Source organism: Moschus berezovskii, chromosome 9, assembly GCF_049115385.1.
Source record: "Moschus berezovskii isolate FMDL1 chromosome 9, NW_MosBer_1.0, whole genome shotgun sequence".
Taxonomy (NCBI): domain Eukaryota; kingdom Metazoa; phylum Chordata; class Mammalia; order Artiodactyla; family Moschidae; genus Moschus; species Moschus berezovskii.
In genome coordinates this window covers 102,222,318-102,246,349 of record NC_142468.1, presented here as the reverse complement: position 1 = coordinate 102,246,349, position 24,032 = coordinate 102,222,318, and the positions used below count along the sequence as shown (strand labels likewise).

General features: G+C 40.9%; 2 protein-coding genes across 2 annotated transcripts in view; both read left to right on the top strand.

Moving 5' to 3' along the window:
• The window catches only part of LOC148776762 (transmembrane protein 62-like), a 19,410-nt gene extending 6,096 nt beyond the window's left edge, over nt 1-13,314 (top strand). The window contains exons 4-8 of the mRNA XM_088840231.1: nt 1,927-2,040; nt 4,233-4,317; nt 7,852-7,956; nt 9,716-9,834; nt 12,740-13,314. Of these exons, the coding sequence (XP_088696357.1) occupies nt 1,927-2,040; nt 4,233-4,317; nt 7,852-7,956; nt 9,716-9,834; nt 12,740-13,066 (750 nt within the window). The 3' untranslated portion in view covers nt 13,067-13,314. The remainder of the gene's footprint in view (nt 1-1,926; nt 2,041-4,232; nt 4,318-7,851; nt 7,957-9,715; nt 9,835-12,739) is intronic.
• Nucleotides 13,137-24,032, top strand: LOC148776761 (uncharacterized). The gene is made up of 6 exons (XM_088840230.1): nt 13,137-13,268; nt 14,288-14,499; nt 16,868-16,949; nt 19,234-19,512; nt 23,315-23,361; nt 23,607-24,032. The coding sequence occupies exons 1-4, from the start codon at nt 13,137-13,139 to the stop codon at nt 19,477-19,479; spliced, it is 672 nt and encodes a 223-aa protein (XP_088696356.1). The 3' UTR covers nt 19,480-19,512; nt 23,315-23,361; nt 23,607-24,032.

Here is a 24,032-nt window from a genome sequence, read left to right as displayed (position 1 = left end):
AAGAGATAATACTATAATGAATTCCCAACTTTAACGAATTGACCAACTTTAAAGATTATCAACTCATGAACAGTCTTGTTTCATGTATACCCCATCTACTTCCTCGTGTACCACAATGTTATTTCATCTGTGTAAATATTAATATGCTAGTATGTATCACTAAAAGATAACTGTTTTAAAAAAGTAATGATAATACCATATCACACCTGAAAAATTAACACTTATACCTTAATTTCAAACTATTTAGCTAATGTTCCAGTTTTCTCATTTTGTCATTTATATTGCCCTTGGTTGGTTCAAATCAGAATTCAGACAAGGCTCAAATATTGCATTTAGCTGATTTGTCTTTTCAGTTTCTTAATCTGTAGGTTACCTTTCCATCCTCCTTCCTTCTTCCCCCTTGCAATTTGTTTACTTTGGAAACTGGACCTTTTATCCTCTAGTGTTTCTGTATTCTAGACTTTTGCCGTTTGTATCCATGTGGTATTATGTAGTATGATTCTCCGTCCCCTCTAGTTTCTATAACTGGTAGTTATATTTTAAGGTTTGATCATATTTGAGTCTGTTTTTTGGCAGGAATACTTCCTTTGGTGTTTTATGCTTTTATCAGAAGTCTATAATATCTGGTTGTCTCTCTTTTAACAATATCAAAATTGATCACTGTATGTACATATTGTTGACCCTACACAGTGGTGTGCTGGTAAATGTTTAACTACTAACTTGGGGCATGTTTGAAGGGAGGAACTTGATTTATCCCAATTTCCATAGTATAAATATTCCTCCTGTAGCTGGTTTTAAGCTACCAACACATTAGCTGGTCTGCAGTGTTCCTGAACATGTAGCAATTGGCCCTTGTCAGACAAGTCAGTGCCAGCACATTGCTGGCTTATCCTCCATTCATTATGAAGTACCCGCCAGCTTTTCACTGTGGGAGTTCTAGCGCCTACTGAGAGTCTGAGACTAACACATTACTTCACTGGAGTTATAAAATGGTGATATTCAAATTGCCACTCTTACTTACATGAGTATTAATTAGAAGATTCCCATAAAGAAAAAATTTGCCTCACCTATTTGATCCCCAGATACAGAGTTCATACGGGAAAGGCAGGATAGAGTCTTCACTCATCCTCCACCTTCCCTTTTCTAAACCTGCTTTCAGAATAATGAGTTCTCCACCGTCTGCCAAAGGTCACCAAATGAGTCTTTTAGTATCATTATGAAGTCATACTTTAAAAACACGTGGTTGGTATGTTTCACTCCATTGCATTTATTTATTTATTTTTTTGATGCTCAGTCGTCCCATCTTTGGCTGGTAGGAGCCTCTTTAAGTTGGCCACTAAGTCCTCTGATACAATTCTAATAGTCCTTGTTACATTTTCTTGCTTTCTGGTACAAAGATGTTCTAAGCCCTCATGCATTTCTTACTCAAAAATTAAAATAAATAAATACATTTTTTAAAAAATTGGAATCAGCTATTTCTCTAAAGACCATTGGTTTCATGCAGTGGAGAATTTTATTTTGAGACAGCTCATTACTGTTTTTATGTCTTTTCAATAAACAAAAGGAAATACAGATGTTTTATCTAAGACTACTTTGTGATATACACTGGTATTTCCAATTCAAATCTAGAATTACAAAGTTTAAAAGAAGTTTTATTTGAAGTGCTCGTATGTTCACCTGCAACTACCACAACATTGTTAATCAGCTATACCCCAGTACAAAATAAAAAGTTTAAAGTGAAAAAAAAAAATAAAGTACGAAGATAACTCTGGGAAAAAAAATCAAGTTCTTATAGGAAGACTCAAAAATAAATGAAAAAGGTGTCACTTATTCTGAGATAATTGACGAGAATCATTGGAAACTTAATCCTGGGCCGTTGCACATATTTGCACGTGAGGGCTGCTTTCCTATCGTGCCTATTACTAGGATTCTGCCGGAAGAAGTAAGAGTGCTCACCGCATATTTTCAGCTCGAGAGGATGTTCACCTCAGACTTGATCCCCTGGCATCATTTATTCTCTTTACTGACCATTGTACTGTGGTGAGTAAATTCAACTTAGTATTATATAGGTTTTTACTAGATTTGGTAGGTCTAATGTCATAAATAATATACTCATGTGATGAGAAAGCAGAACCTTATCAGATTAAAAGTTTAGTTGTTTGTCTAGAAGAATACAGTGACTTTAAATTGATTTGAATTAAAAGAAGAGGAGACACGGACATGGAGTACCTGTTCTGGAACCTGGTTCTAAGTAATGACATAAAACAAGGATCACTAAGGGAATTATAGGAACTGTGCTAAATTAGGATATTTCAAAAATATTTCTTCCCACATAAATAATACATGCTTAATACAGAAAAACTGGAAAATTTAGAAATAAAGTATTATGAACCCCACATCATTCTTTTATCACACTAACCATTAGAACCATTGTATTTCTCCTTAGAATACTATTTGTTTATTTTTCTCTTATTTACATTTGGATATAAGTTTTAGTATAAAATGGTAATATACTTTTCATTCTGTTTTTCCATTTGATTTCTTCTACTGAGGAATTTGTTTTGATGATTTTCTTACGTCAGATTTGTTTTATAAATGATTCTTATTGGCTGTATTATATTGTCATAGACATATCTTAATTTATTTGACCATTTCCCTATTGCTGAGCATTTGTTTCCAATTTTTCCCTCTACTGTAAACATATTGCTTGTTTCTGCATTTAATAGATTTTTTGGAAATTTCTAGAAATGAATTGTTGGATCAAAGAATGGACACATTATTCTACATGCTTCATTTATTTATTATATAATTTATACAATTACACAGGTTTTAAAATTATTTATTACATTTGTTGTTTTTGGTCTCTTCTCCCTCACAAAAAGATAAGTCCCATGAGGGCAAGTGTGTCTTTTTGGTATGCCTAACACAAGTAGACCCTCAAATAAGTATTTCTTGAATGAATAAATTTTTTTGTTGTTTTTTTAGTTTTTAATACACTGTCAAACTGTCTTTCAGAGAATCTTTGGCAATTTACAGTCTAGTTTCCTCAGATCTCCGTCTCCTGGGTATTAACATAAAGTGCACTACAATGTTGAGAAGAAAATTTAAGCCCCTTTCATTTCACCTTCCAAAGATAGCTTAATATCCTCTTATATCCTCACAGACCTAATGTGCATTACTTATTATTTTAATATACTTTTATTTCTTGTGTGATTGAACATTAAAAAATATGCCTAATGGGCATTTGCATCTCATTTTTACAAATCATTTATTACTTTTTCTTTTTTGGGTGATTTTTAATAGTCACCTAGATCAGGCTTTGAAAACTTTGCTGTACTTATGAATCACCTGGAAATGTGAATAAGAGGCTGATTCTGATTAGTAGAGCTGAAATGGGGCCTGAAACTCTGCATTCCTAAGAGGCTCAAGGTGATTCCAGAGATGACCTGGGGCCCGTCCTTGGAGCACAAGAACCTAGATTACATGTCTCTTTACTATGAATTCACCTTCAAGTAAGTGATTTCCTGGTGGAGAAAGCATAAGGAAATACAGTCTCTGTTCATTCAGCTTGTAGTGTACTGCATGCTGGGTTTTTTCTTTTTCCACTTTTATACTTTTTAAAAGAACTTTTTGTTTTATATTGGTGTGTAGTTGATTAACGGTGTTGTGATAGTTTCAAGTGTACAGCAAAGTGATTCAGTTATACATTTACATGTATCTATTCTTTTTCAAATTCTTTTTCCATATAGGTTGTTACATAATATTGAGCAGAGTTCCCTGTGCTATACAGTAGGTCTTTGTTGATTATCCACTTTAAATATCGCAGTATGTACATGTCCATCCCAAACTACCTAACTATCCCTTCTCCCCTTCTGCCCTCCCCCTGTAACTGTAAGTTTGTAACACCCTTTGAACACTTTAAATAAAACAGCACAAAGTATACTTAACCTAGTACACTGAAAGTGGACTATTTTAATTTGATTTTATGTAACTGTATGAGATTATTTAGTTTCAATGTTGGTCCAGGTATCCAAATCTTAAAAGACAAATGCTGTGGCAACTTATAATTATCTTCTTTGCTGCATCAGATTTTCAATTCTCTTTGACTGTATATTTTTCTTAGATAGTCATTTCTCCTAATGATGTCATTTCCATTTGTGTTAAAGGGCTGTTTATAAAAACTGAAGATGTAGCCATTTGTCTGTTCCATGTTAATCTCTCTTTGTCTGCAGGCCCGGGTCATATTTGTGATGATTGCGCTGATGCGGCTCATTGTTCGCATTATTTTTCGGTATCGAGCATATGCAGAGCATAGCGGTTAGTCTCCATGGGTTCCTTTTATTCTTAGAAGACCTTACTTTTATGCATCCCATAATCTCCTGACTAAACAAATACCAGTGCAGACTGTCTTTGCCTGAACTCTGTGAGGTGCATCCTTCAAACTATCGTGTTCACTTCAAACCCCCTTTTCCGTACCATTTTCTCCAACAATTCCAGGTCATAATGAACTTTTGTGTCTCTGAATGCCAAGAGTCCTTCCTAAGGATTAATTCTGTACTTAACCAGCCAATCACCTTGTTTACATCACCACTTCAAATGTATATATTTTCTCCTCAATCAGACTCAAGTTCCTCAATATAGGAGTCCTTGTTTAGTACTTCTTTTCTGTTTTCTACAGCACCCAGCTCTGAGTTTGTGTATTACAGACAATAAATATTGACACTTGTTGAAGTAAATGTTCCTTATTCCTTCCTGGCTTGGATGAAATCCCAGGAACTGATTGTGGGGAAGGGGAGGACTGTAGTAAAGATTAAACCATAAGATGGTTAACTGCATAGGTAGTATTCATATCCTACTGAATGTTTTCCTGCTTATATATATATTTTTAAATTCTGTGAAAAAGTTCAAAAAGCATTATTGCACAAAATGTAAATAAATAAATATTTGAGGGAGGCCTCAGCCTCATGTGGGATTACCAGTATTTTTGTACAGTTATTTAAAATTCACAACGTATTTTTACTTACATTATCTTAATCTTACAACAATCCTGTGAGGTAGGTATTATTGTTTCCCATTTAAAGGCTAGAAAACTGAGGATTGCAGAGTTAATGTAGGTTATCTAGTGTCTTATAACTAATAAGAGTCTGACTCCAGGTCAGTTCTTTTCTGTAAACACTTCTCAATCTGACTACACCTTAGAATGCCCTGGGGAACTTTTAAAATCGCAGTGTCTACACAGTACTTTCAGTGCTTACACAGAATGTCTGCGGGTAGGACCTAAGCATCAGTATTTTTTAAAGCTCCTCAGATGATCCCAGTGTGTGGTAGGGCTGAGAAGCACGGCTCTGTCCAGAGCAGTATTTCTCAGTCCTGCTGCCTAGAATCCCCTGGGTTGCTGCCTCAACTCCCCTCTTTCCCAGGCCAACTAAATCAGAATCTCTGGAGGGTGAGACTTGGGCATGAGTCTTTGCTAAAAGTTCCCCCAGGTTATTCTAATGAATGGTCCAAGTAGAGAATCATTCCTTAAAATGTAGAGCATAGCTGCCTCTCAGGCTAAAGAATGCTATATTTAAAATAAATAAACAATGATGATGGATGGATACGTGGACCATCCCCTGAGGAGTCCCAGGCTGGAACGAGAGAGGATTGAGCAGGAAGGATGCAACACCCAGGGTGAGAAAGGCCGCGCGGCGTCAGGCTTCGTCTGTGACTGTCTGTCGGGTTGCGCAGCGTTATGAGTGTGAAATGAACGTGCTGGTCTACTAGGGAAGACCTGCCGTTTCACTTCTCTCAGGCTGTCTTTCCCTGGGGCCAGTCCTTTAGAGAGTTTGCCCTCAGGTGTTGCTCAGCGTGTCCTGAGCTTCCCATCACAGTCTTCTGATACCTGGTACATGATCAGCCGCAGACCAGTGAACTGGCTGGCTGGGGCTGAGGATCTGTGATGCTCTAGTCTGTGGCTGCAGAATAAAGCCCTGGCACTTTGGCTTTCTGGCACTGTATGTTCAGAGGTGTTAATCTGGAGATCTTTTAGGGATCCCTTTCAGTTGAAGTAAGAGGATAACTGAGTTAAGAGCTGCATCACATATGGGAAGGGAATATTTGGACAGATACTCATGGTAACTTTAGATATTCATACTTAAGATTAAAGTTTGATATTTGCCTTTGAGATATATATATATATATATAGTTTTAAAAAATTCATTGGAGTACATTTGATTTATACTGTTGCGTTTCAGGTACACAGCACAGTGATTCAGGTAAACGCATGCATGTGTCCATTCTCTCTCAGGCTCTCTCCTCATGGAGGTCATCACAGAACATTGAGCAGAGTTCCCTGTGCTGTACAGTTGTTTCTGTTCAGTCACTCACTCCTGTCCACTCTCTGTGACCCTGTGGATTGTCACACGCCAGGCTTCCCTCTCCATCACCAGCTCCTGGAGCTTGCTCAAACTCATGTCCATTGAGTTGGTGAAACCATCCAACCGTCTCATCCTCTGTGGTCCCCTTCTCCTCCTGCCTTCAATCTTTCCCAGTATCAGGGTCTTTTCCAGTGAGTTGGCTCTTCACATCAGGTGGCCAGTATTGGGGCTTCATCTTCAGCATTAGTCCTTCCGATGAATATTCAGGACTGATTTCCTTCAGGATTGACTGGTTTGAACTCCTTGCTGTCCAAGGGCCTCTCAAGAGTCTTCTCCAGGACCACAGTTTGAAGGCATCAGTTCTTCAGCGTTCAGTGTTTGTTATTGTCCAGCTCTCACATCTTTACATGACTACTGGAAAAACTATAGCTTTGACTACAGACATTGGTTGGCAAAGTAATGTCTCTGTTTTTTAATATGCTGTCTAGGTTGGTCATAGCTTTTCTTCCAAGGAAAGAGCGTCTTTTAATTTCATGGCTGCGGTCACCATTCACAGTGATTTTAGAGTCCAAGAAAATAAAGTCTTGTCACTGTTTCCGTTGTTTCCCCACCTATTTGCCATGAAGTGATGGGATCGGGGGTCATGATCTTAGTTGAGTTTTAAGCTAACTGTTTCACTCTCCTCTTTCACCTTCATCAAGAGGCTCTTTAGTTCTTTGCTTTCTGCCGTACGTTTGGTGTCGTCTGCATATCTGAGATTATTGATATTTCTCCCTGCAATCTTGATTATAACTTGTGCTTCTTCCAGCTCGGCATTTTGCATGATGTACTTTGCATAGAAGTTAGATAAGCAGGGTGACAATAGACAACCTTCATGTCCAGTTCTCCCAATTTGGAACCAAAGCTGCTGTACAGTAGATCCTTGTTGATGATCTGTCTTATACACAGTGTGTTGGAATAGGAAATGGCAACCCAGTCTGGTATTCTTGCCTCAAGAATTCCATGGATGGAAGAACCTGGTGGGCTATAGTCTGTGGGGTCACAAAGAGTCAGACATGGCTGAGCACACACGCATGCACACATTTAGGTTGTTTCCATGTCTTAACTGTTGTAAATAGTGTTGCAGTGCACCCAGAACACTGGGTGACCTTTGACTTACTTTGATATAACTTTTGGAAGTTTCTACATTCAGATACTAAGTCTCATGGAAACCAAAGACTTGATCATTTTTTGAGCACAGAATATTTATGCGTGTGTGTGTGTGTGTGTCTGTCTGTCTTGCAACTACACCATTGCTTTGAACTTCTCTGTAATTCTAAGTGAAATGGCTTACCAGAATTCCTGCCAACTTCTGATTTAAAGTCAAGTCATCCATATTACAAATGATTTGCTGTAGATGTTTTAGATAGCCATTGGAAGTCTTCTAGAAAGTATTTTAAAGAACCTGAACTTTGAATGTGTTTACTGGAGTTTTCAAATTTATTCTGTTTAGGACTGCCGGGATTTATAAATTTGACGTCATTTTCCCTTCATGTCTTGAGCAAACTCAATCTCTCCTACTATTCTGTGTTGTTGCTGACCCTGTATACAGTGCTGGGTAAGTCATTTAGGAAACCTGAAAATTGTGGAGAATTCTGCCCAAGAATGTACTGAAAATTTTCACATTAGCCATTTAGGCTCTGAGGAGCATGATGCCTGGCACGTGGCTTCTCCATTTCCTGGGGCATGATCTGGGGGATACAGATGTCCTAACTTAAAGCACATTCAATCAACACCACGCTAACTCAAGGGTGCCGAGAGGACCGTGAGAATTAGTATTTGGGTAGAAACTTAATAGAAGACAGGAGTTCCGTTTAAATGTCGTCTCCTCAGAGCAGCCTTTGATCATATGAAAGTTTTGTCCTCTAGTTCACCACACTTTATTTCTTTCATTACTTTGTCAGAATTTGTGATTATCTTCTGTGTATGTCTTCTCTCCCCTCATTAGAATATCGACTGATGTCTTATCTATCCTGTTCCTCTCTATGCGCAGCAGTAAGCACAATGCCTATTATGTAGTTGAAAGACTCTTTACTGCCATGTGACTCCTAAACACTCAGCTCAAAAGAGAGAGAAGCCGAGATAAGCAGTGAGTTCAGGCATCTGAGCTCTTCTCATATTAATTATTACACTCAATACGGACAAAATCACTTTAGTCATTTATGGAAACGGAAAGTCCTGTGAGTCTCTTTTTAAAACTTTTTACAAATGTTCTTTACTAAGAGTCATTTAGGAGTTAATATATCTTTAGTCTATATTTCATACGTTTAGTCCATCTTTGGACTTTTATTTCCTCATTAGTTACTCTCACCAGAGAACAGAAAGTAGTTAAATAAAAATATGACCCTTTACAATTGTGTATAACAAGCTATGGCAGATTCCCCTTTGGAGGTCGGTTTCTTTGTTAGAAGATGGGTTGAGGCTGTTTCAGACACTTGTTTTCCACTAGGACCAAAGCAAGTGATTTGTTTCCTGACTGTAAAGGGAAACATTAGAAAAGGAGAAGTTGTTTCATTTTTCAAGGTTAAAACTTAAACTAAGATGTATCTAATGGAGTATATATAATATATATCTGAGAAAATTACCTGTGACTTTTTAAAGTTGAACTCTACTCTTACCAGCAAATCATAGTATTGCATTTTGAGAAGGGAAATCCGACTGTCTCTTAATCACTCCTGACAATATAGTAGTTCCAGAAGCCTGCACATTGAGAAGGAGCAGTAAATACACAGGGAGTAGAGAAAAGTCATTCTGGCATTGCAGCTGAAAAATTAAAGAAGTGAGTTAAGCTATGAACATGTTAACCCAGAGTATGTAGTTGATGTACAAAGTAAGGATTGTGGGTCAGCAAGAAAAGGATAAAATATATTCATTAACATTAATAAGAAAGATAAGTACATTTTAGAATGATTAAAGTGGTTGAAGTCTTATTGCTTAAAGGAGTAAATTTCAGTTATCTGGAAAATTAAGTATGGTGTCGATGGAGTACCTCTTTGCTTCTTAAAGGAAAGTAAATGCATTACTGCAATAGAATCTTCTAAAGTTTGTGTATGTACTCCAGTCTGTTACTGGAATCTATTCCAGATATAGCACTTAGGCAATTTTATAATCTAGAGAAAGAGGGAGCAAAAGAGCAAATAATTGGTTAGCTGGGATATTGGGTACACCAGAGATTAACAGAGAAGAAAAGCTATGCAAATGAATGCTTATAGATGACTCGTCCCATATTTCTTCATTAGTCCTAAAATGTATCTTGTGGTATGTGTAATCAGAGTCATAGTTATATAAATTCCTTTCCTGTCCATTGCCTCTTTCAGGCCCATGGTTTGTTGGTGAAATCACTAAAGGCAAATTGGGCTGCTGCTTTTCCTTTGGGATCTTTGTTGATGGACATTTCCTACAAGGCAGTATGACGTTTATAGTTGGAATTCTCCAGGTAAGAATTCGGAAATACAATTTAAGAACATCTTGGTCTTGCTGGACTAATTGCATAACAATTATGAATTATATCCCAAATCCCAAATTAAATACCACAGATCATGTGTCCTAACTTACCGGCAGGGCAGTCTTTAGTATTTGGTGTTTTATTTGTTTTTATAGTGCTTTCCAAGCTCTTTCTTCCACCACTCTTGTAAGCATCTAAAATACATTTTTGGCAGGAGGGTTTATAAGAGGTGAGAGAGGTTTTTGTTGTTTGTTTCACTGTGCTTTTTCATCTACAAACAGTGAAAGAAGAGACTTATAGTAGAATAAATGACAGACCTCTGGGTAAACCAAAATTGGTTATGATAATGAAGAAGGAAACTACTTTAGAGGGAGGAAAGGAAAAGTAGACATACAAGAAAAGTGGATCAGTTACCCAGTGTAAGCTATCTAGCTGTCTTAGCAGTTCACTTGTTTATGAAAACACTGACATATTAGGTTTACATTTGGATTGAGATTTCTTTAGAACAAACGCAAATAAAAAACCCAGACCTATAGCAAACCTCTGTAAACAGGTTTGAAAACTGTTTACCTAACAATTTATTTATTTATTGTTCTCACCTAATGGGGCTAATGGATCAAAATCTGAGGTGATGATCTGAAGTTTTATAAGAGATCCAAAAACACGGTTCAAAATAAGTTCACAGCCTCGTAAGAGGACAGTAAAGCATGATCTGCAGACAAGTAGGGACGATCTCTGCCTAGTGAACACTGACCACAAGCCAGAATATTCTGGTTAGCAGCATTTCATATGTGACGAGATCCAGGTCTAGTTCAGTTTTCTATTACATAGATGGAGACTGTCTCTCAGGAGCATCCTTCAGTTCAGTTCAGTCTCTCAGTCATGTCTGACTCTTTGCACCCGACAGACTGCAGCACGCCAGGCTTCCCTGTCTGCCGCCAGCTCCCAGAGCTTGCTGAAACTCATGTCCATCGAGTCAGTGATGCCATCCAACCATCTCATCCTCTATCGTCCCTTTCTCCTCGTGCCTTCAATGTTTCCCAGCATCAGGGTCTTTTTCAGTGAGTCAGTTCTTCGCCATTAGGTGGCCGAAGTGTTGGAGCTTCAGCTTTCACATCAGTCCTTCCAATGAGTATTCAGGACTGATTTCTTTTAGGACTGACTGACTGGTTTGACCTCCTTGCAGTCCAAGGGACTCTCAAGAGTCTTCTCCAACACCACAGTTCAAAAGCATCAATTCTTTGGTGCTCAGCTTTCTTTATGGTCCACTTCTAACATCTATATACATAACTACTGGAAAAACCATAGCTTTGACAGGAGCATCCTTATTCCAACTAAAATCTGAGCTTTACCAAAAGGTGGGTTTACAGTCCTATTTTAATAAACAGAATGGATTTTATGTATCATCTAGGCCCCTAGCTCATAAATCTATTCTATCTCTGACCTGGACCACTTCTCTGCTCCTCAGGTGCCTGTGTATACAACTGGCATTTCGCATCTTCCTTAGATATCTCACAGGAACCTCAACTTAATGTACCTCTAAGAGAACCTTTCATTTGAATCCCCAGACCTGTTTCTCCCCAGTTCTTCTCCGTTTCAATACATTATTTAGGATGCATCTTTGTTCTTCCCCTTCCCTCACACTCTTTATCCAGTTCATCAGCAAGTAGCACTGTGCATGTCTTTTCTCTGTCATTGTTACCACCATTCTTACCTAATCATATTTCTTTATTAAGAAAACTATTTGGCTGGGTCTGGTCTTCATGGCAGCATGCAGGCTCTTCGTTGCGTCATGAGGGGCCTCTCCTTGCAGCACGTGGGCTCCAGGTGTGGTGCTTGGACTCTGGATCACAGGCACTCAGTAATTGCGGTGCATGGGCTTAGTTGCTCCACGGCGTATGGGATCTTAGTTCCCCAACCAGGGATCAAACCCACATCCCCTGCATTGCAAGGTGGATTCTTGCAGTGAACCAGGGAAGTCCCCAGTAATGATTTCTTGCCTGGGCTACTACAGTAACCCTCTAACCCCCTAATTGCTCTTGTCTCCCTGTTGTCAGCTTAAAACAGATCAGTGACATGATCTGGGTCCTGCTGACTGCCCCCAATTCCACCTGCCTTATCATGTTCTAGGCCAACAGGAGGGTAAGGGGAGATGGGCCCATCTCTGGGCTTTTTATTTATTCTTCTGCCTGGAATGCTCTTCCACTGACTCATTTCTGTCCTTCAGACCTCAGAGGGCCCATCTCCCGTTGCCCTGTAACCAGTTATTTTCTCCATTGAATTTATCACCATCTGAAATCATCTTCCCCCTCCTCTTTTTTGGGAGGTTGGTTTCCTCTTCTCTGTCCTAGAATGTAAGCTGTCTGAAGCATCTTTTCTGACTTGTTCATCAGTGTGTCCCTTGCCTAGAGCCTTGCACAGTGCCTGCCACATAATGAGTGCTCGATAATTATTTGGTGAATGAAAACTCATATTGTAGTGATGGTTGGATTATAAATCTTAAATCTTCTAGTTTGTATTCCAGTATTCATTATGTTACTTCAATTACAAATGCAAAGTCAAGAAAAAATATTGATATCCAAGTTCCCCCCTCACTCTGCCAAAAAAAAGAGTACTGTATGTATGTATGTGTGTGTGTTTGTACATAGACATATATATTCATTTCTACCTTAAACATTTGAGGGCTTCAACAGAAATGAAATGACACTTGCCTTTAAGGTGAACAGAAGGATGCAGGCAAATAAACGACTTTGACACAAGTGTGATTAAAGCATAAAGGATCAGTTAACCCCCAAGAGAGAAAGCAACATATTTTTAGGAGCCACCAATAATGTGTTAGTGAGACCTGACCCCACCAGGGCTTAATAAGCTAATAGTTCTGTTCTGTTCTTTCCAGCTGGTGTTTTTTAACATCCCCTTGATGGTTTACCTGTGTTGGATTTTGCTGCAGCGGTGCTTTGGTCACAGCTTCAGGTCTCATCTCCATCAAGGAAAATACTTGAAAATTATACCTGTCCACCTATTTATGTTACTGCTGTACATCTGGCAGATTTATTCCTACTACTTTCTTCATATGACATATGGCACTCTAGCTTTACTATTCTCCCCTTTACGGACCTGGTTGACACTGGCGACACCTGTTCTCATTCGTTGTGTTTGGACACTGAACTCTGCTGAGCTTGGAACCTTCATAGTGCGGTTCAAAAGACACTTGAGCTCCTGAAGTCTGTATCTCCTCATCCACCTCTGGAGCCCAGGACTCTGCCTCAGCAGCAGGCGAAAGGCCAGTATTGATGGGCAAACTTCAGGGAGCTGCTGTTCCTTGGACACCTGGGAGTTTGGGGGATTACCTACTACTGATTCTTGCAGAATGGACTGCAGAAAATTCTGTATATAATGCCGTGATTCCTTCTTTCCCCAAGAAGGTAAAGGGTTGATTTCCTTTTGTGAAGAGAAAGCCTTTATCTAGGAGATCCACAGGGCAGGGGCTGATGGATACGGGAGTATCTGAGGCCTACTCAGTGTGTTTTTTAGATACCTCATGTAAAGTACCTAGCACAGTGTCTGGAACTTGGCAGCCTGTAAGGAGGCCACTTTAGGGACAGTTCAGTTCAGTCGCTTAGTCGTGTCTGACTCTTTGCGACCCCATGAACCACAGCATACCAGGCCTCCCTGTCCATCACCAACTCCCGGAGTTCACTCAAACTCATGTCCATCGAGTCGGTGATGCCATCCAGCCATCTCATTCTCTGCCGTCCCCGTCTCCTCCTACCCCCAATCCCTCCTAGCATCAGACTCTTTTCCAGTGAGTCAACTCGTCACATGAGGTGGCCAAAGTATTGCAGTTTCAGCTTTAGCATAAGTCCTTCCAATGAACACCCAGGATTGATCTCTTTTATTATGGACTGGTTGGATGTCCTTGCAGTCCAAGGGACTCTGAAGAGTCTTCTCCAACACCACAGTTCAAAAGTATCAATTCTTCGGCGCTCAGCTTTCTTCACAGTCCAACTCTCACATCCATACATGACCACGGGAAAAACCATAGCCTTGACTAGACGGACCTTTGTTGGCAAAGTAATGTCTCTGCTTTTCAATATGCTATCTAGGCTGGTCATAACTTTCCTTCCAAGGAGCAAGCGTCTTTTAATTGCATGGCTGCAATCAGCATCTGCAGTGATTTTGGAGCCCAAAAAAATAAAATCTGACAGGGAACGTGCAAACTTGGACCTGACCCTGACTACCCTTGATTAATTCCTAGTCTTTTTTTCAACAGAATTATGGGCTCTCTGCTTCCTCAGTCGGGGGTGTTTTCCACTAATCAAATACCAATGAATGAAGGATGAATAAGAAACAGCTCGGTCTGGGTCTTGCCTGTGTCCTGGAGCGGGAGTGAGCGGGGCTTCTGAGAGCGGAAGGGGCGTGGCGGTTCTCCGAGGCGGGGCAGGTTGTTGTGAAGCGAAACCGCGGCCTGGAGGAGGAGCTGCGGCCGCGGGGCGGCTCCGGAGGCCGCGGTGTGGCTCGGTCCGCTGCCTCCTACCGCGGTGCTGGGATGGAGAGCGCAGCTGGAGCTGCAGCCCCAGACCCCACGTGGATCCGCCTCTGGAGCAGCTCCGGCGCCTGGCCGGGGAGCTGCGGCCCCGCTTCCTGGAGCGCGGGGTGAGCTGCCGGAGCGGGGACGGGCGCCCGCAGCGCCGGGCTTGGGTGGGAAGGGGCCAGGCCTTGGCGGCCGCGGCGGCGTCCCGGGCGGAGGAGGTGGGGCCGGGAGGTCGTTCCGCTTACCTGTGCTCTGTCGTGTGTCGCCGCCCGGCCCACACCCCGCACCCACTAGTCGGCGAAGCGCAGGAAACCACCAAGGAGTCAGATCGGGAGGCCTTTTGGAGAAGACTCAGCGAGTGCCTCTCCGGTTGGAGCCTGCTGTCTCTCATCTCTTCCCGCCTCCTTTCCTTCCTGCTCCCCCCGCCCCAGCCTCTCTGCGGGGATACTCCTGCTTACCCATCCTTGGTACCTCCGAGGTTGAAATAGAAAACACTGATTTTTGGAGTTGTTTTTGAGACGTCTCAGCGGGCATGGGTGGAGAGGGAACGCATCATCTTCACAGGCCTTGCAGCCGTTGCAGCCTTGTCCTTTTGGCACTAACATATTGGCTCTTGCCACCTGCTGTCACCCCCCCCCCCCCCCCAGATGAGGCAGCTGTGACAGTGTCAAGGGAAGCCACGACTCTGACCGTAGCCTTCTCTCGACTTCCACTGCCATCTCCACAGGTGGGCTTCACTTTTCTAGAATTCTTGTGCTGCTTCAGTATTCCTTAGGAAGCCTCTCATTTTCTTTCCACCTTTTTCACTCAAATCTGAGGATTTAATTGCCTCAATCTGTCGAGTAAGATGAAGTTTCTCAAACCACAGGATTGTTCTGAAGATCAGCTTGTCAAATGCAGTAGTTGTCACGGGGTAGAGGGCTCTTCTGAATATTGATTCATTCTGCGGTTCATCCTGGCTATTTCCTTGCTGACATTTTTAAAAGTACTTTCTGTTTGCTAAGTGTTTTCACATACATGATCCCTTTCTGACAGATGAACAGGCAGGCTCAGAGGCTCAGTTTAAAGTAGATAAGTAGTGGAGCTAGGACTTAAATGAGGTTCTGTCTGATGTTTGAGCTCTACCTTTTCTATTATACTACATAATACTCGTTTGTACTGAATTATTTTTATACTTAATTTTAATAATGTAGACAGTATAAGGTTCAGAAGATATCAAAGTTAAATGTACTAAACAGTTTATATCTCCTGTCTCTGGTTCCTTTGGTATTATTCCATATATATGCTATGCATATTCACACTTAAATGCATATGGTTTCTTCTTTTTACACATGTGATTAAGAGTTTCTGTTGAGAAATCAGCTGGTAGCCTTATGGGCGTTCTCTTGTATGTTATTTGTCACTTTTCCCTTGTTGCTTTTCATATTTTATCTTTGTCTTTAATTGTTATCAGTTTGATTACTCTGTACATGCTCAGGGCAGTGGTTTTTTCATTCGTAGATGAAAAATTAGAATATGGCTTTATATGAATTATATATATTTGAATCACGATTGCTTTCTTAGGATCTCAGCACATTAATTCTGCCAAAGAATGGGTGTTTTTGTTTTTTTTTTTTAATTGCAGTCCATACAAAGTGGTGTTTTTACAAAATTATATGTTTGGATGTTGAAACAATGTCAAATTGGCATAAAAGTTTCTAAGTATTCTCAATCTTTGTACCTATCCATCTCAGACTGGTAACAGATCATTCATGGACTGGCTCCAATCTCGTAGATCACATTTTGCGTAGCCCTTGCTTGGAATTTAGCAGAGCAGTGAGGACAAGGAAGATAAGGGAAAGCCAGTGACTGCCTCAAAGGAAAATAGTCAGCACTGAGCATTGTAAAGTCCATTCTAATTTCCTTTAGGTATACTGAGATTCTGTTAGAGACAGACAGACAGAGACAGACACAGAGGCAGAGAGACAGACAGCTGGTTAATGGTCTAAGATGGAGCTGACAACTTTTCTGTAACGGGCCAAAGAGTAAACATGCCAGGCTTTGCAGTCCAGCTACTCCACTCTGCCTCTGTAGTGCGAATACGATTATAGATAACATGTAAACGCATGATTGTGGCTGTGTCCCAGAAACATTTTATTTGCAAAAACTGGCAGTGAGCTGGATTGGGCCCTTGGGCCCTAGTTTGCCAACTCCTGGTCTAAGATACTGTGAATACCTCAAAGCCAGTCACAGATAGCTTGGGATATAGATTATCAGGGATGTTTTTCCTAGTTTCTTCATGTCTTACTGAGTTTCTGCTCAGTATCTGGTATCCAGCTAACTCCTCCCTGGTATGTGATGAGAACGGCACAGGGCCTGATGCATAAAAGGACTTCAGAAAATGTTTGATGATGCTGTACAGATGTCTGCTGTTTTCCCCTGTAGATGGATTGACCACATTGATCTAATCCATTTCTTTTTTCTTTGTGAAATTGGCTTATCTTCTCATAGGAAACCCAGGGGTTCTGTGAACAAGTGCATGCTGCCATCAAGGCAATTATTGCAGTGTACTATTTGTTTCCCAAGGATCAGGGTAAGCCACTCCATACACATAAGTATTCAGTTTATGGGGTAGATCTTTGCTAATGTGACACCTCAATTTGAGTATGTAATGTAACTTTCTCCCATTAAATGCGGTCAAAGGTAGTTATATAAGTGACCTCTGTAAGTAAGCCTTTGTGCTAAAGTTCAGATCCTGTGTTCTCATGTCCCCTGCCTTACGTCTTTAATTCTCACTGGCTTCTCTGTCTCTAACTCATTATAATCACCACAGATACTGCTTGGTTATCAGTGCCATCCCCAGGCTCCTCCTCCTCATCACATGCTGTTTCTGAGCTCCCTTATAGGTTAAGTAGCCTCCAGCTCTGCTTGCATATTCGTGTCTTGATTATTATCAGGTTACAATTATAGATGAAGACATGTCTCATGGATCTTCAGGGTTAACTCATGTGGTTTAAACTTGAAGTGTTTGATCCACAAACGTCAAGAAGTCACTGTTTCTTTAAAACTTTGTGATTTTTCTGTTCTGGCTGGGCCGGGTCTTGGTTGTGGCAGGGGCGCTCTTCAGCCTTCGCCGTGGCTCGCAGGGTCTTCAGTTCCAGCGTGTGAACTCCTAAGCTGTGGCGTGTAGGATCTAGTTACCTGACCAGAGATTGAACCCTGGCCCCTGCATTGGCAGTGTAGAGTCTTAGCCACTGGACCCCCAGGAAAGAAACTACTCTTTAATGAGTGAATACATGCTGTCATGGAACAGTTTTGTTCCAGATCTCTTTTGGAGAATACCACTAAGGAGTGGTGGGAGGAGCAAGCAAATGACATGGGGATATACATGAGACCTGGGTTTTGTGTTGGCACTGCAGTTAAAGCACGTGGGTGCACATCACCTCAAATTCTGTAGGGCTTAGATTCTCGGGAAGACTTTCCAGACTTCTGGAAAGAGGAATAGGCTGCTTAGTCTTTGGGTCTGGCTACAGGCATCACCCTGCGAAAGCTGGTGCGGAGCGCCACTCTGGACATCGTGGATGACACGGCTCAGCTTGGGGAAGCACTTTACATCAATCCAGCTTAGAGTAGTGATGCCATAGCTGGAGTTATTGGGTAATGGGGTTCTTTGGTTCTGGGAGGGGGGGAAAAGTCATTTTAACAGCAAAGTTACTGATAACTGAGATTAATGACCAGCAGGAAGGACCTTTGTAGGAAACAGGAACCCAGTTATTGATATAACCTTATTGATGGCTTTCAGCAGCCCTGAGAACCTGATTTCCTATAACAGTGTCTGGGATGCGTGCCAACATGTCCCTCAGATCCCTAAAGGTGGGTGAGAGTGGAAAGTAGACATTGGTTCTGCTGGCCAAAGCTGACAGACCTCACATCTAACTGCCGGTTTTATAGTATGTATGTATCTTTACTTACGTAAAGAACTTAGTGAAACAGGTCTAGTTTATCGCCGACATGAAATGATAGGTGTTAATTCTTGTTGCCAGTCTTTTTAGTTCACATAACTTTTAGACTCAAACACCTCTGGCTGTGGCTCTGTCTCTTGTTGAACAGATGTGGTTTCCTCTTCTGGTCCTGCCTCAGGGGCAGTATTCTGGGGACACTGAAGCAGTTACGGGGTAGAGCCTGCTAGGCCGAGAGCAGTGGTCATGCCAGGGCACCACGCTGAGAACCAGCATGTGACTGTTGTAGTTCTTCCTATGGTGAATGACAGAAAGCTTTTTACCCCCGTCTGGGCACCCAGAGGATGTATATGAGAAGAATTGTACATTCAACTGCTGCCCTTGTTTACTGTCCTTGGCACTCCCTTCAGATGAGCACACTGTTGCTTTTTGCAGACTCAAGAGGATTGTTGGGATTCTCCACTAACTGGTGCTTCTGATTCTTCACTCATAGATAACAAAGCTGCAGCCCTTTCAGTGCTGACAGAGAGTGAATCTTGTGAAGGATGCACATGAGGAGGTGGAGCAGATGAGAGGACCTCTGTCTTTGATGGTCATTGGAAGGCCACTCTGTGTCTAGTAGATGAGAACTGGTTATAGAGAGAGAAGATGTGTCAAGCGTGGACCACATGGGTCCCCCCTCACTCCCATCCTCCATCTCCCGTCTCCCCCACCCCACGTGGGGGTGCGATTTGTACCATTCCTCTCTGCTCCATTGCTGCACTAGGAGAGTTAGAACAGCATGTGTGAGGTGATTCAGCTCTGTAGCCGTTTAGGGAAATAGCTGGCTGAAGTTTGGGAACAACCCAGACATGATGCTGAAAGTATTAATACTTGTGTTTTTTTTCTGGCACTCACATATATCATATTGTCTCTTAGGCTGTGGAAGAATGTGACCCTTCCTGTGGCCTCTTGAATGACATTGAGGAGGACAGCTCTGACAGCCGTGTTGATGAGGAGGATATATTGGGATGTCCAAACAGTCGGGACTCATTGGTCAGAGGAAGACCAGGAGCTCATAATCCCATGCCTTGCACTGGCGAGAGCATCCAAAGCCTGCCTGAAGAAAACCCGGCTCTCAGTGGCGGAGAACGGGAAGAAGGGTCAGGTGGCCCAGCTGGATGACATTGTGGACATTTCTAATGAGATCAGCCCTAGGTAGGTGTGACCTCCACTCAAAACCTCCCAGCAGCAGCATTCTGATCTCAACTTGTGCCGTCACCTGAAGGTTTTTCCCCATCTTTTTGTTTTGAAAGTTTTCAAACCTGTTCAGTTCAGTTCAGTTCAGTCGCTTAGTCGTGTCTGACTCTCCGCGACCCTGTGAATCACAGCACGCCAGGCCTCCCTGTCCATCACCAACTCCCGGAGTTCACTCAAACTCATGTCCACAGAGTCGGTGATGCCATCCAGCCATCTCATTCTCGGTCGTCCCCTTCTCCTCCCGCCCCCAACCTTTCCCAGCATCAGAGTCTTTTCCAGTGAGTCAACTCGTTGCATGAGGTGGCCAGAGTATTGCAGTTTCAGCTTTAGCATCAGTCCTTCCAATGAACACCCAGGATTGATCTCCTTTAGAATGGACTGGTTGGATCTCCTTGCAGTCCAAGGGACTCTCAAGAGTCTTCTCCAAGACCACAGTTCAAAAGCATCAATTCTTCGGCAATCAGCTTTCTTCACAGAAGGGTTAAAAAGTATTGTAGTGAGCACCTGTACTTCTGTCTAGGTTCACCTGTTGTTCGCTTTTTTTCCTGTATTGGTTTATTTCTGTGTAATTAGATGTACCTTTTTAAAAACCGAAATCGATGTGCTGTTTTTATCCCTGAAGCATTCGTGAGTAAGTTGCAGACGTAAGTGACGTTTTCCCCGAATATTTCAGCATGTATTTCCTAAGAACAAACAGTTTTAGTATTACATTTCAGAAATTTACATTGAATATGTGTTTGTGTGTGTTAGTCGCTTAGTCGTGTTCTGCTCTTTGCAACCCCATGGACTGTAGCCTGCCAGGCGCCTCTGTCCATGGAATTCTCCAGGCAAGAATACTGGAGTGGTTTGCCATTCCCTGATGATAAAGGTTATACTGAATATAATAATATTATCTAATATTCACATTTCCCAAATTGTCTCTAAAACGTCTTCTATAGCATTTTTGTTTGTTTGTTTAATTCAGTGTTCTGTCAAGGGGTCGTACTGCATTTGGTTGTCTTCTCTTTGGCATCTTGCAACTAAAGCAGTCCCTGTCCTTTTTTAGCTTTTTTTGTCATTGACATTTAAAAATTTTGTAAATTTTCTTGACATTTTTAAAGAATCCAAGTCAGTTGCATTGTAAAATATCCAGCAATCTGGATTCGTGTGGTTGTTTTCTCATAATTATATTCGGGTTAAACATTTTTGGCAAGAATATCACTTGGTTGAGTGTTTCATGCTTTTCACTGCATCACATCAGAAAGGCACATGGTATTAGTTTGTCCTCTTTTTGGTGCTACAGCACTAACTTGATTGCTTGATTAAAGTGGTGCCTCCTTTAATGGCATTCAGGGATGAACCCTGCCTATATCGGTTATTAAACTTATGGTTTCAGATCCCAAAATTTTAACTGAATTAATAATATCCCATCCTACTGGCCAAGGGAGTTCCCCCCACCCTCAACTTCTTAGTAAAACAGGGTATGTATGTGTTCCATAAATACCAGTTGAATTGGTTATTTATTGGTTGGCCAGAATAAGGAACTGATGCATTTCTGGGAATTATTTCCTCACTCGTTGCATTCTTAGTTGTATCCTGGAGACCACCTAGTTGAGCTTTGTTCCTTCTTGGTTAATGGTTATTTTTTCTTTCTCCCTTTAGTGTGGATGATTTGGCTCTGAGCATTTACCCACCTGTGTGCCCTTTGACTGTGCGAAACAATGTTAAGTACTAGCTTTGAGGGAATAGCGGCAGACCTAATTGGTAGAATTTCAGGAATCACTGGTATTTTCTTTAACTGTGGGGAATATGTTTGTTTGTTACACTTGGATGCAAGTACAATAGTAATGTCACAATGTGTTTGTGCCTGATAAATAGTTGTTGAATTTGAATTCTGATAGCAGTGAGCTCTGATAGTACTCTCTCTTCCATAACCACTTGGGTAATCGTTTAGAAAAACCCAAAGACCTTAGAGGGGCTTCCTAGGTGGTGCTAGCGGTAAAGAACGCACCTGCCAATGTGGGAGACGTAAGAGACATGGTTTGATCCCTGGGTCAGCAGGATCCTTTGGAAGAGGGCATGGCAACCCACTCCAGGATTCTTGCCTGGAGAATCCCATGGATGGAGAAGCCTGGTGGGCCACAGTCTATAGGTTCGCAAAGAGTCAGACACAGCTGAAGTGACTTAGTATGCACGCACCCAAAGACCTTAGATAACCATGCCTTGAGAGAAATTAGTACAGTGCTTTAGGATTCTTTCACCGTGAAGTTACAAGTTTCTCATTTCCAGTATTGGCCAAAATAGGTGAATAGTCTAATAGAGAATAATTTAAAATATTAGAATATGTTTAATATCTAATTCTGTATCTATTCTCTATTCTAATATCGACATATTATGTGATTTAACCATGAGTGGTCATGAAGTAGGTTAAGCTCTTTATAAAAATCTGATTTTATTGTTTTCTTTGAACTCCTAGGTCCTGTGCTAGAGTTCTGTTCTCTTATTTTGTATAAACTTTAAGTTATTATGTCTCATAGGAAAGAAAAATAAATTGTGGCTAGCTTATATTTTACCATCAGATGTATCAGTTCCAATAATATTTGGTAAATTTGTGGAAATTATTAATAGAGTCATCAAATGTATCTTCACAATGTGGAAACACCTTGGAGTAGAATTAGGATCCTTTTGGACATTAACTTTTTTTTCCACATTCACTTTTTAAAAATTGACTTCTGAAGAAATAAACATCCTTAGTAATACGCCATGTCAGTTGCCTAAAAGCAGTTTTAAGGAATGCATGGTATGTTGGTAGGATACATACATCCTCATGTTACCCTGTTATTGGTATTCTTAAAATTTTAAGTTTTTTAAAAAATCCCAGTTGTTTCTGCTGTATATATCCTGAACTATCAGCAGTTAGGACAAATTTAGGTTATATTTTTCCTTTTTTTGTTTTCTTTAAAAAAATTTTAAATATAAAAAAGCTTATAAAGATACTCTGGCAGCAGTATTAATAAGATTTTGCTAAATAGAAAAGAGTCCATGATCTGGCCACCTAATCAACATTTTTATTTTTGACTGTTTCCTCCAAGGTTTTTTTTTTTTTTTTAATGACTTCTTATTACTTGAGTATTAAAATATTGTAATATTTTAACTCTCCTTCCTTTTTTCTCACTTTCACTTTTAAAAAATTGATTTCTTGTCCCACCTCTGCTGATAGTTCAGGATATGTATAGCAGAAACAACTGTTTTTGTTTTTTTTAACTTACAGAATTTTAAGAATACCAGTGACAAAATAACGTGAGGATGTATGAATGCTACCAATGTGCATTCCTTAAAATTGTTTCTAGGGTAATTGACATGGCGAAATGCTAAAGATGTTTATTTCTTCAGTCCGTTTTTAAAAAGTGAATGTGAAAAAAAAAGGGGAAGAGAGCTAAAGTATTAAATATTTTAATATTCAAGTAAAATATTTTTAGCTTTACTCCCCCCCCTCCCCTTTTTCCTCCTTTCCTTTTTTTTCCCCTAAGTATCTGTTTTATTTGTTTGGCTGTGCTGAGTTTTAGCTATTCCCCGAAGTATCTTTGGTCTTTGTTGTGGCATGCAGGATCTTTTAGTTGTGGCCTGGGGGGTCTACTTCCCTGACCAGGGGTTGAACCCAGGCCCCCTGCACTGGGAGCTCAGAGACCCAGCCACTGGACCTCCGGGGAAGTCCCCTATCCTTTCCTTTTTGTGATAGGGCTCAGAGTGAGTAACTTCTCTTGTTTCTTTTTTTTTCTAGTCTGCAAAACTTGTATCCGTTTTAAAGGCGGCACTGGAAATAACAAAGTGAGTATGAAGACTTATCCCGAAATAGCTTTTTGAGAATAAGCCTGAACAGCCATTCTCAACTCCCAAACCCCCATCTCGAAGCGTCGAGAGTGAATGTGGTATTTTCTCTCAGCTTTGCTTATGGAGCAGCTGAGACCCTTGCCCTCTTTTACTGTAGTTTTCCCTGTGCCCCCTTTTGAGGATAGGTCTTTCCCTTGACAGTGTAATAAATTTAACTTCTCTTTTCCCCATTGCATTTGCAGAGCAAGTCATGTGACCCCACAGCCAGAAGATAATTGGATTCCTTTACTCATTAATGCTGTTGATCATTGCATGAACAGAATCAAAGAACTCACTCAGAATGAAGTTGAATCATGAATTTTAATCATGGTTCATTTGAACTCTCTTCTCTGTCTTACTGTTACAGCCAAGCTCTGATGTCTGCTTTGAGAATAGAGCTAGGATGCTTTCTGGATTAGAAGGGAGTATCTGTACTTACTAAAAGACACAATTACCAAAGTTTGGTGATTAGGCCAAACTGGCAATTATTTATAAACCATATGAGTATATTTTTCTGTGCTAGATACAAAAGACAATTACATGAGTTTTTGTGATTGAGTTGCCTCTCAGAGATCCCTGGGGAAGCTGCCGTATTCCCTACTCAATAAAATGTGTCATTGTCAAAGGTA